General features: G+C 35.8%; 1 protein-coding gene across 1 annotated transcript in view; it reads right to left on the reverse strand.

Moving 5' to 3' along the window:
- SPEF1 (sperm flagellar 1) overlaps positions 1 to 13270 on the reverse strand; it is a 516028-nt gene that overhangs the window by 34834 nt on the left and 467924 nt on the right. The window contains exon 8 of the mRNA XM_044064457.1: positions 3434 to 3533. Within this exon, the coding sequence (XP_043920392.1) occupies positions 3434 to 3533 (100 nt within the window). The remainder of the gene's footprint in view (positions 1 to 3433; positions 3534 to 13270) is intronic.

Raw genomic sequence — 13270 nt, forward strand, 5'->3', positions numbered from 1 at the left:
GGATTTTCTCTGGTTTGGTAGGACCCCCTGGATAACTCTTTTTTCCAGCAGCTTTTGTATTTGAATTTCTGCTTTTTCCCTTTGGCTGGAACATTGGGAATTTTTCTTGGACTTGGAGGTGGAAGGGAAAAGGGTATTACATTACCTCTGGACATAATCTTCTGCACCCAAATATCTTTTGTTATGTCTAGCCAAGCTCTTTGGTGCAGGGATAATTAAACCCCAGATTGCCTCCAGAGGTGGACAGCTGGGTCTTCTTTCAGGCATGCTGGTAGGTCTGTTAGAGAAAGAATCTCTGGACCGCTGCTTTTGCTGGCCTCCTCTGCTGTGCGGGGGGTGGGCATCGACCATTATAGATCCCCTTCTGCCCCTAGGGGAACCTTCTTCATGCATGTCCTGAAAAGGACCTTAGGACTTCCTGAACCACAATGTTGACTCCTAGAAAAGGATCTTTGAGGGGGTCAAAAAATGTACGCCCAATGCAGAGAGGGTCTTTACATCCTTCTCACACCTGGATAATGTGTCCTTTGCTTTGGGGCCAAATAAAGGTAAGCCATCAAAAGGAGCATTGATGAAAGAAGAACTGAAGGGCTCCACAAAATCACATAATCACATCCAGGCATGTCTCCTGATGGAAATGCCTGAAATCGCTGCCCATGAGGCGCCTTTGGCTGCATGTGAAATAAGCCTCATTGATGAATTGGAAATAGATTATAGTGTAGCCAACTGAGAAGTCACAGTTGATTGGGGCTCTGCAGTAATGGATCCTGAGAAGGTATCTGACAGTTACTTAATCAAATCCCTCTGCAACCTTATAAAATGTACTAAATAAAGTGACCTGATGGTGAAGACTGCTGAAGAATAGACAAGCCTTCCAAACCTGTCTATCGCCCTAGACTCCCTGTTAGGGGATGAACAGTGGAACTTTTTTTGACAAGTTCCTTTTTGGTGGCTGGTGCCATGACCATGGCATCAATGGGCACCCCTTTAGTGCAAAGCTTTCTCCCCAAAGGTGGTGCCAGAATCTTGTCCAGTCTCCTTGGCATGGGTTCAACTGTGTTAGGTTTCTTCCACACCCACTGACAGATGAGATCTATAAGCTCATCAGTGGGCAGAGTAACTAAGGAGGCAGATGGGCCAGTACTGAAAGCCTCCAGGAATACCAACTCCTCAGATGAAGGGTTGCTGGGCGTCTATCCACCTCTCTGCTTCAGGATTTCAAGGATGCATCCAAATGAGACATCTTCAGGAGGTGATAGTGGGGACCCTTCACCTTTATTGAAGTCTGTATCATCCATGACTGACTCTTGTGGAGAGCCCAAGTTCTTCCTCTTGCATTACCTAGGGACCTCCCCAGTGGAATGTTTCAGGATGTTATCAGGAGAAATCGTAACACAATGCTGGGAAGCTAGGGGCTCAGACTGGCTGTCCCTGTGATAAGGAATGATGAGGCTCCATGCACGGAGACATCAAGGAAGAAGGTTGAAGATCCATGAGGCTTAGATAGAATCTTCCATTCTGCCAGAGCAGAAAACACCCTCTTCACAACCTCAGAGGCTGATCACCCCGAAAAGAGAGAGAAGACCCTGGTGCTGAAAAGGCAAGCTTCTGGGCTGCTGTCCTACCTCAGTCTAAAAGCAATCTCCCCGAGGAGGAAGCCAGAGCTGAGCTATTCAGTGCCGAGACTCCAAGGTGCAGAGACAGCTCTGACAACTTCAGAGTTGACTTCAATGCCTCAGACCTGACAGGGAAACTTTGGCTCTGAGAGTCATCCAGATCTGAAGAGGTCAGAGCCTAAGCACTCAGAGTAAGCTTCAGATCCAAAGATGAGAGTATCTTCGGATATCAGCCAGACGGATCTGGAAAGCTTGGATCCAGGGACTCTGAAGCAACAGTAGGAAACAAAGGAGGAACTTGAAGTGGGAGAGTAGTCAAAAGACGGATCTCCTGACCTGAAGGGGTAAGAGTCAATAAGACACCCGTCTGACTCTGTGCCGACAGGATCTTCTGCATCATTCCTTCCACATCTTCCTCTGTCAAACTTCTGGAAGAACCAGTCAAAACAAGAAAGGGGGACCTGGACCAGTGACATTCCAAAAATGGCGAGGGCACCCTTGAAGGAACCAGGTAAACGGATGGGGAGTATCTTGTCCTGGGAAGAGTTATAGGACTGTAGGCAGTCAATTCTGAAGGCTTTTTCAGTGGATCCATGGTATTCAGATCTATCACATTTTTCTTTCTTGGATCTGAGGGTGAGGAACTTTTGGATCTTATTGGATCCAGCTTGGGCCTTTTCTTAGATGGCTCCGAAACCAGGGTGGATGAGGTGGATGACTTTGGTGATGAAGGCTTCAGCTTTTTACTTTTGGGGAATGGAGCAACAGATATTGCCTCTCCAAAGGCAGATGACAGCAAACCTTTCAATATAAGTTTATTTTTTTCTCTCAACTAAGGCTGTGGGATTGAAGCCATAACAGACTGAACAGTCCTCCTGTAAATGTAATGGCCAAAGGCAGTAAACACACATAGCGTGGGTATTAGACATCAGAAGCTTGTGCCCACATTTAATGCACTTTTTAAATCAAGCGGGGCCTTTTTCTAACATTAAACTAACAACCAAAAGTCACTATAAACAAGCAAAGTTAAGTAAGAACAGGGACTTTTTTGTTTTGTTTTATAAAAAGAAAGAAGATAGAAGAAAATAACTACCAACAATGGTAATAAAAGACTACACTAAAGTGTAGAAAGGGAAGAAAAAAATTACTGGCTGTAGTAATTATAGAAGTACAATACTGTACGATAGATAAGGAAAAAATACCAACTATAGTAGCAGAAGAATTACGCTTTCATAAAAGGGTAAGGGACAAGTAAGAAGTGAAATATTAGAAAATATCAGAAAGTATTTGGAAACATTTGAGTTTAGAAGAAAATAATAATCATTTATCTATTAAAGCTTGAGAGACAGGTCAACCACATCTTTCATGGAAAGTGTCAAATGAGATCTGAGGTAGCTTAGGGCCAGTGCATTATGGGTAGAAGCCATGCTCAAGAGCTTCTTGGTTACCACGAGCTTTAGTAATGGCCGAGTTGGATCTGACGATCAGATCTGAACCCAACAATTGAGGATAGAATGAAAACTAAAATCAGATCAATTCTTTAAATGGTGTTTTATTACTTCTGCAGCAGACAGAGCTCAAAAAATTCACATATTCCATTTCATTCATGTGATCTGAGACCTATGCCTTACTGAAAGTAAAAAGTCAAGCAGAATAAAATCAGAAAGTAGAAGCAGACAATAAGATTTGATTAAAACAGTAACCAGTCAGAAGTTCCTTACAGGGAAGGAAACAATATGGCCACTTCCAAAGCTATATAAATGCTTTTACCTATGACATATTACATCATACCATTAGTTAAATGAGTTTCACTTCACCTGAATGGTTTCTTGATAAACAAGAAAAGATTCTTTCTCCTGTATGGTGTTGTTACGAGCTTCAAATTCTGTTTTTTGTACAACAGGTACTTCATTTTGACTGAAAAGTGAAAAAGAACAAAAAGTTGTACTGAACTTTCAACACTAAGAATTTGTTATTTGTATACTGTTCTATCTGTTTAACTTTCTAAAGTGGAGACTAAAACAGTAAAAAACAAAAATACATTTGTGTGACAATAAAATAAAACAAAGAACTACATCAGTTCTTGCTGCAAACATAACTAAGATTCATTAAACAGTCAAACAGTATAAGTTGATCATACGACATAGATTATTCTCTATTAATAATTTCAATGTATCTAGTAATTATATTCCATGACTATTTTTTTCTTCTTAAAAGTATATATTTCTTTTAAAGGAAAACCACACCCACTGACTCAAAAAAACATGTTCATTTCATCATGGTTTGGTACAGGATTTTAACATCACTCTGGGACTATTTACAGGTCTTTAAATATTTTTATACATAATTTTTGAGTCTGACCACATGGGGTCTGGCATCTTGAAGTAATTCTGATTGTTTAGTCTGCCTCTAGGTATCACACAATGTAATGCCTGTATGTAAAAATTAAATCATGCAGGCCTCTTTCTTCCTAAAGCTCCTGTCACTGCATTGATTTTACATGCAAACACTGCTGTCTTTTAGTCAGTTTTAAGTAACATTTCATGCCGTTTAATCACTACTTAAAACACAAACAGTGCAAATGCCACAGAACAGACTTTCAAAGTGCTTTTTACTGCTGCTTCCTTTTAGAATGGCTAAAAATGCAGTCTTTTATGAAGCCTGATTTGTACTACTTTGACTCATCTCCCATCCCCCTTCACACCTAACTACCCTAGCTGTCAAAGTGCTAAGGGTAATGTGAGCTGTTACCTGCTGTGATTAACAGCTTACAGCAGGAGACTTGACTCGTGTACTGTTTCCTTGTTCTAGCCTTTACTTTTTGTATGGGTAGGGGAGGACCAGGGAGCTGTGACATCACACCATGGGTGGGTTTTAGGGCGGTCGTGGTGATGTCAGTTTGGGGAGGGAATTGGCCAGAAATCTACCTGTATTCATTGGCCTTGATGACATCAATGAATTGGAGACTGCAGCAAGCTTTTCCAGGGCAGGATAAACGTTTTTTGAAAATGAACCTACCACAGTACAGTAAGGAACTGTTCTAGTGCACAGAAACAGTCAATTTAAAATATTTTAAATTCTGTACTGTTGTTTATTCATAGCAGGGACAGTAAATAGGGAGAAAAAGGACAAAGAAGTTGAGCATTTGATAATAGAATCCCAATGTATTTCTCTAATACACAACACTGACAGCATTTATAAATTATATACATGAAGGAGGATTTTGATTTTACTAATTCCTTAAAGTCATTTTAATAAGCTACAGAGAAGTGGGAAGTGAGATTTGGATACACATCTAGGAATTATAGCACTAAAAAACATCAAAACTGATCACTGATGGTTTCCTGAAAAAAGTTGTAAAACTTTGTAATCATAAACCATGTGCTGCATATTAGCTTTAAGGATTTACACCTCCAACAACCAATATCTTTTCTTTCACACATACTTTTCTAACATGGAGTGATAAATGATCTATGTAGAAATTTCTAAGAGAATACTCTCTGAAATAAAGATGTATTTTTTGAGAACATTAAAATCATTTGCATCTATTGTAATTAAAGCTGAGCAGCTTATTTAGAGAGCAAAATTCCCATAAATATATTTCATACATTTATAGTCCTTAATCATTTTATATACTTTGGATAAATATGATCTGTGTATCTCACCATGTGTTTTGAGATTGTTTAGAAAATCAAGAATGAGTATGTATTCTTTTCTAATTATATCTGAAATTAAATCAGCTTTTATTGCTTTGTACTATAAGTCACTTGTCCGAGACTGCGGTGGTGGTGCTGCGGTAGCGTTGTCGCCTCACAGTTAGATGTTGCCCGTTCGATTCGCAGATAGAGCGTCTTCTGTGTGGCAACATGCGTGAATGGGCGTTCCTTTGTTGAAGGTTGTGCGTTAGGCCTGGCAAGCCAGCATGTAAAACTCTACTGCCAATCATTAGCGGACCGGAGTTCCGCTGTGGTGACCCCTAACCGGGAAAAGCCGAAAGACACAAACTATAAGTCACTTGTCCATATTCAGGTAACACTTACCCATGAAATAGTTGGAGTTAAGCACATTGGTCTGTCTTAACATTTGATTCCAAAAGATCAAATCTCCATATTTTAAGCTTACATTTTTTTTTAATTAGACTATACATTCTAGTATACGTGCTACAGAGAATAGTATTAAACACCATGCCTTTATCTCATAGTATTGATGTAGAAATTTCTAAATATTTTTCATATGCTATTTTGTAAGTAGAATCTGATGGATTAGTAGTGTTTTTAAATAATTATTTCTTTTAACAGCTACTTCATATTATTATTTAGACTGTATTGTCTCACTTTCCACAGCAAATGCAAATAACCAACCAACAGAGATGGGGATAATCACTCCACAATGTACTGTATCAAATTTTACATTGTTTAATAAAAAATGCATGTTATACTTGTAACCACGTTTGTATAAGCACTGCTCTTAGAAGCTGAAAACTTCTCACATTATATCATGAAAGACTGCACTTACAATGCCTCACTGCCTGCATTAGTGTATACTGTGATATTTTTCCAAGTTAAGTTCACCAACAAAGGATTTGTATATACTATTAATACACTTTATCTGCTATGTCTCACAGTTGGAGTACCCTACACTGAAAATTAATACAAGTGGTGATCTATTAGTGAAACCATAATGCAAGTAAGCAGATGTTTCTTTAAAGATATATGGTGTTTTGGATTATTCAGAATGGTTTGTTGGTGTATGTAATCTGCTGCCAGTACCTAAGTTCACATCATTTTATGGGTAGGGTCATAAGGAAAAAAAATAAGTCAACCGTGTAACTAAAATGTCAAAAACATGTTAGAATCTTTCTTTTGTTTTTATATCACTTACAGCTTTAACATCAAGAGAAAATCAAGAAATAAAATAACTGAAAAACACAGATTCGTGAGAAGTATAATAATACACTTTAAAATTTGTATATGTTGTAAAGTGATACTTTTTCTTTATATAACTTTGTGCAGTTTTTCCAACTGGCTGAATATCTGTAATTTAGCCATAAAGCTATTGTTTTAATAACTGGTGATATACCATATGTTTCTATGTCAGGAAATCCTATTCCACAATCCTTCCATTCTCTTATATAATCCAAAGCTATTAGTGGACTGTTGGGAATACCAGAAGAAGTTCCAACAAATTAAATTGTTTAATGTGTTCTTTAGAAAGAACTAAAGAAGTTGTCTATATAATGTATAATGTTTGGGTAAAATAACCATTTTGATAAAAAGCAAAATGTATTCCAAAGGAAAACACATTTTCCATTTATTTCTTATTGTATTAATATTGTCTAAAATATTTTATAATGTATTGCTGCTATTCCTTTACAATTTCACCAAAGAGTAACCACAAAATATTTAATATCTTTACTCTCACCTTTAAATTCGTCATTACTTTTCATCAGATAATTTAACCCTTTGTTAATATATTACCTGTTATTAACAGTATATCTTCCATAAATAACCAAATTTTGGAAGCACATTGATCATTTATTTAAAATACTACTACATTATTCTTTAGTGTTATGTAATTGGCAAAACACTAAATAGCCAATGCAAGTAATAAAGGAGATATGGGACAGTCTTGTTTCTTGCCCTTGCTTATCTTGACTGACTGAGAAATACAAGATGCTAATTTAACATATAAGAATGAATTTTGATAAAGATGACAAAACATATAAATTTACTTAGAAACCTTTATATTTGTAATACTTTAGTTAAATAAGACCACTTTACCAAATCAATGGTTTTATCTAAATTCAGGTTATTTATAGTTAAATCTCATTTATTGCTATTAGCATAAGCAACATAATTATTCTTTTGATGTTATCATGTGTTTGCCTATTTACTATAAAGCCAGTTTGATCTTACTCTATTGACATAAGTAGTAGATTTTTAGTCTACTGGGAAGGACTGACAAAAAAAAAACATAATCAACATTCAGGGTCTATACAGAGACCACCAATATAGAGCTATATCCTGTTTTAATACAAAAAAAAATTGTATATTTCCATAAGGGAGGTGCAGTAAGAGTAGTTTTAATTTTTGTGACTACTTTCTGTATAAGAGATAAAACATTTTGAGGTAATAATTTATATAATACAAACAAGAATTATGCCATTATTATACTGCGCTTTATTTTCCTTCAGTCTTTTAATCTGTTCCATTATTTCTGATAAACAGATTGTTTCTATCTTTTTAATTTGCTCTGAATTTTTTTTACATTTCTGTTTAATAAAGCACCAATTACTTTTTTTATTTCTATACTTCTGTTCTATGCATTAATTCTTCACAACATTTTTAAAACAGTTTAAACTTTCAGCATCTGTATATTTCTTGTTACTACCAGAGATATACGGTTGACATGATTAGTTCTTGCTATCACTTTGGATCTAAGGGCTAAGTTATGTAAGCCTTTAACAGTTAGAGAATGAGTCTGCAACGTGACTTTTTTGACTAATGAAAACTTAATGCTGTAAAATATTATGGAATGTTGTATTCATTTTTTTTTTTAAATTTCTGATAATAAGCCTTTCTCTCCTTTTTTATTTTACCTTTATTTTCTGTAACTTTTCTTGTAGTGCCAATATATCTTTATTCCATTGTTTTATCCTGTTGTAATACAAGTTGAGACTTTTCCATTTAAATATGCTTTTAATGAGTTCCAGAGGATCAAATGAGAAACTTCACCATTATTATTAAAGTATAAGAAGGTATAGTTGTGTTAAGTAAACTGTAACAGAGGTTCAAATACATCACTGTTGCAGTAGCCAAAGCTATTTGGGATTATACCTTATCAAGGAAATGACCAACCAGGGGGTTATCTCTTGCCAAGGATAAAGGCACAGATTGAGCCTGATGTGTTAGGAAGGGCTACCTCAATGTTTTATTTTTCTTGGGCATGGAGGAAGGCAGGAACATGGGACTGGTATGTTGTTCCACGATTCCCCGGAAAAAGGAGCCTAATTCTCAGTAAGGGAAAGTAGAGCAAGTCAGAGCCAGTCAGTTGTCAAAAGTAGTGTTCACACAACACAATTGCCCCTGTTAAAACACATTAAGTCCCATAAAATAAATACATTTTCCCCCAAAATTATGCTTAAATTAAGTACAATTAGTAAAAGTTAACAATAGAAGATAAATAGTTTATCAGACCAGCCTGTCTTGAGACAGTCCCTGAAAACACAAAATATCAGTAAAACACAGTTTCTCACAAAAACAAGTACATGTTTCATAGAGAATTAAATATTGTAAAAATTTCTCCCAAATGGGAACTTACTTGCCCAGCCATGGAAGACTGTTAACTGACTGTCAAGCCTGTGAAGGCCAACAGGAATGTCCACTAAGCATGGCAAGAAAGTACAGAAGTTTTTGGTGTGCAAACTGCTGATCTTCTCCACTCAGGAGCTCACGCTAATAGTATCCAGGACAAATGTGGAGGGTGCCCAATGTTTTGTAAGATTGGTGGGTTTTGTCCTTTGCAGGATATAACCCATACAGTTAAGACTACTGCAGTAGTGATTTACTGAACATCTATAATCTCTCTATTTCTCTCTCTCTCTCTCTATATATATATATATATATATATATATATATATATATATATATATATACACACACGTATATATATATATATATATATATATATATATATATATATGTGTCTGTGTGTATAGATTTTATATATATATATATATATATATATATATATATATATATATATATATATATATATATATATATACCGCAGTGGTGCAGGTGGTTAGCTTAGTTGCCTCACAGCAAGAGGTCATCTGGTTCGATTCTTGGCTGGGGTGCCTGTTGTGCGGAGTCTGCATGTCCTCCCTGTGGTCACGTGGGTTTCTTCCAGGTGCTTCTATTTCCTCCTACATTCCAAAGACATGCAGTAGGTGGATTGGACATTCTAAATTGACCATAAGTGTGAGTGTGTGCACGAGTGAGTGGTACAAATGAACTACAGTGGCAGGGCTAGCTTTGGACTGATATAATTTGATCCTGAGGGGGAAAGGTTATGTAATCAGCATAATGTTCCATCTGTGTTGTCCATTTTCATTCTTTCTCAACTGTTGGGTTAGGATCCAGTCCTCAGATCTGATTCAGATGCTTCTTCCAGCTCATGGAACACTGAAACTCTCGAGCTCCTCCCTTTACTCATAATGCCCTGGTCACCTAATATACCTCAGATCTTGTTTGCTGCCCCTTATACCTGAAAAGCAGTAGGGACTGTTAAAATAACAGAATTTGGGACTCAAACAAAGGTATGAGGATTAGCCCAAGTTGCAGCTGCACAAATATCATCCAATGAAGATCTAGATAAAAAGGCTGAAGAAGTTGCCATTGATCTAGTGGAATGGGCTTTTGGTGGTTTTGGTAAGGGCAAACCCACTTTTTTTGTATATAAAAGTGATACAATCAGTTAACCATTTGGCTAAAGTTACATTAGAGACTGGTTTGCTTAACTTTGATTCCGAAAGAGCAACAACTATTCTGATTTCCTCAAATTTTTGGTTCGGTGAAGATAGAAACATAATTGTCTGTGAACATCTAATAGCTGTAATATATAGTCTCCTTTATTTGAGAAGTTTGGAAAAAAGACTGGAAGGTTGATAACTTAATTAATACTTGATTCCGACACCACCTTAGGAAGAAAGGAAGGACTGGTCTCTGTAAAGATACTTTCATCCTTATGAAAAATCAAATAAGGAGGCTTAGATGACAAGGCTTGTAATTCTGATACTCTTCTGGCAGAAGTAACAGCAACCTAAAAACAGTTTTCCAGGTCAAGAATGTTAGTTCATAGTTAGCTGATGGTTCAAAGGGAGGTTGAATTAAATTTTGCAAAACAATGTTTAAACTGCAAGGAGAAACAGGCTCTTTTAATGGACGTATAAGCAGAAAAGTTCCTCCGAGAAAAGCTTTGCAAAGTTTGGAGGATGCTAAGGTTGAATTACTTACTCCTATATGAAAATTAGAAATGACAGCTAATTGTGCTCTAATGGTAGAGCAGCTATCACCCTCACTGAAAATTGTAGCTAAAAAATCAAGAAACTTGGGAATCGGTGCTGAGAAGTGTTCTAAATTCTTTTGATGTACCCAAACAACACATCTTTTCCATTTACTTTTGCAAAGTTTCCTGGTGGAAGCTTTTGTGGGATGATAAAAGTATATAACGAACCAGGGAGGAGAACATGGGCTGTCTAGCAATGAATGGAACTGGAGAATCCATGCAATCAATTTTTATGCCCAAAATGTCCAGATGAGTTATGTCTGTCATGTGAGACAGCAGGTCTGGAATTGGATTCAGGATCCAGGGTGGATGAAGAAGATGAAGCCAAAGGAAGGGAAACCAAATCTGACAAGACCAGTAAGGGGCAATGAGGATAACTGTGCTCTTCAATTAAGGTGCTTTCTGAAGAAATTTGGGAATGAGAGGTAACAGGGTAGGCATAATGGAGACCAGTGGGTCAATCATGAAGTACAGAGTCTTTCGGTGACTCCCTCAGGTGGGAGATCAGGGCAATGAACATAAAGGATGTAAAATTTAATAAAAATATGTATTTTCTGGTACTGGATGTTGCTAGTTTGTATACTAGCATAAATCATGAATTTGGTATGCAAGCAATAAGAGTATTTTTGAAAGATAGTCCTAGAACACAATATATCAAGAAACTGATATGTTTTTGTTTAACTAATAACATCTTCAAATTTGATGGTCAATTATATAGACAATTGCAGGGAACAGCAATGGGGGCAGCATTTGCCTCCATGTATGCAAATTTGTTTATGGGCTTAGTTGAAAACACTCACATTTATTGAAGTTCTTTTTATCAAGAATTTGTTATAAAATAGTTTAGGTTTATAGATGACCTTATATTTGTTTGTCAAGGAAGGCATAATGAAATACAATCATTTCTTAACTATATGAATGAAAATAGATATCAAATAAAGTATGATGGTTTACAAGAGGGTACAAAAGTAAATTAATTGGATATCACTTTGGAAGGTCAAGAAAATGACATCATAAAAACTAGAATTTTTTAGAAAATTTAACCAAGTGAATCATATGTTGCATGCCCAGAGTTGTCATCCAAGACATACACTAAATAATGTTCCTTATGGAGAAATTTTAAGAACAAGTAGTTTATGTAACAATGTGAGTGAAGCCAATGAAGAAGCTAATAAAGTGGTAAATATGTTTGTTAATAGAGGGTATAGAGAAGATATGGTTATCCATAGTTATAATAAAGTGTTTAATAATAAGGTAAATAAAGAAAATACTTATAAAGGTAGTATAATAAAGAGAAAGGAATTATTTAAACATGCTTCAGAAAAAATATATACTATGTCTCTAAATATATCCACAAGGACACTTCTGGTATATGAACTGTTACGATAAATGCCACGGCTCGGACTCAGGAACTGAATACACAATTTTATTCACAAAACCAAAAAAATAAAAGTACGTTAAGCGCTTTCATCTGTCTCCAGACTCCTTCAGAACGTACATTTGAGTGTTACAGCCAGTTTATATATCTCTCATCAAATGCATTTTGGCGCCAAAAATTAATGAATAATTGTAATGCTTAATTAAATGCTTACATTAATATGCTCGGATGTGTTCAACAAAAGACATTATGTTGAAAGAAATAGATCTTATTAGATCTATGTTTATAAATCGAGGATATCCTGGCAAAGTATTAAATGGAATTAACAAATATATAATAGATGAATGGGGAAAGAAGTTCAAGCCCCTGTTAGGAGATAACAATATTAATATTAATATTAATTCCACTAATACGGGTGACTCTAGGTCATCGGAATATGGCCCAAGGGCATGTGTACTAACCTATTCTCCTATGATTAAAAATGTTGAATCATGTATTATAGAGAGATGGAATCAATTTGTCGTTAACAAAGAGTCTATTTTAGGAATTCATATGAAAATTGTATATAAGACAGGTTTCAATATCAAAAAACTATTGGAAAATACTAAAGGCAAGTTACCAAGAGACAACAAAAATACGACAAAATGTGGGCATTGCAAGCAATGCAAACATATTAAAATATGCAAAGGCACTAGGTTAGATAATATAAATCACACATATATACCTAGTATTCAAGGAAATTGCTGTTCTACCTTTGTGATCTATATGGCCACCTGTGTAGCATGCAACGCATTCTACATAGGAAAGACAGAAAGACACCTTAAAAAACGTATTTATGAGCATCAGTATGCTATTAGAACTAAAGACAATAGAAATGCTCTGTATCGTCATGTAATCAATACAAATGACAATCACCATTTTGTGTTTTACATTATTGATAAGGTTGAACCATCACCTTATGGGGGAAACGTTAAAGCTATTTTAGCAATGAAAGAGAGTAAGTGGCAGATAATTTGTGATGCAACAAATTTTCCAGGAATAAATGACAATATTAGCATCAAGCCCTTTCTAATATTAAGAAAATAGACAGTAAATAGTCTGCTACAAATTCTAATTAGTTTCTCCAACTTTGTGTTAGTTTTTAACCAATTTTTAACTAATATTGTATCAATTGACATTGTTTTTATCTATTTATAAACTATGCATT

Source organism: Protopterus annectens, chromosome 2.part2, assembly GCF_019279795.1.
Source record: "Protopterus annectens isolate FY-2018-M chromosome 2.part2, PAN1.0, whole genome shotgun sequence".
In the NCBI taxonomy this organism is placed as follows: Eukaryota; Metazoa; Chordata; order Ceratodontiformes; family Protopteridae; genus Protopterus; species Protopterus annectens.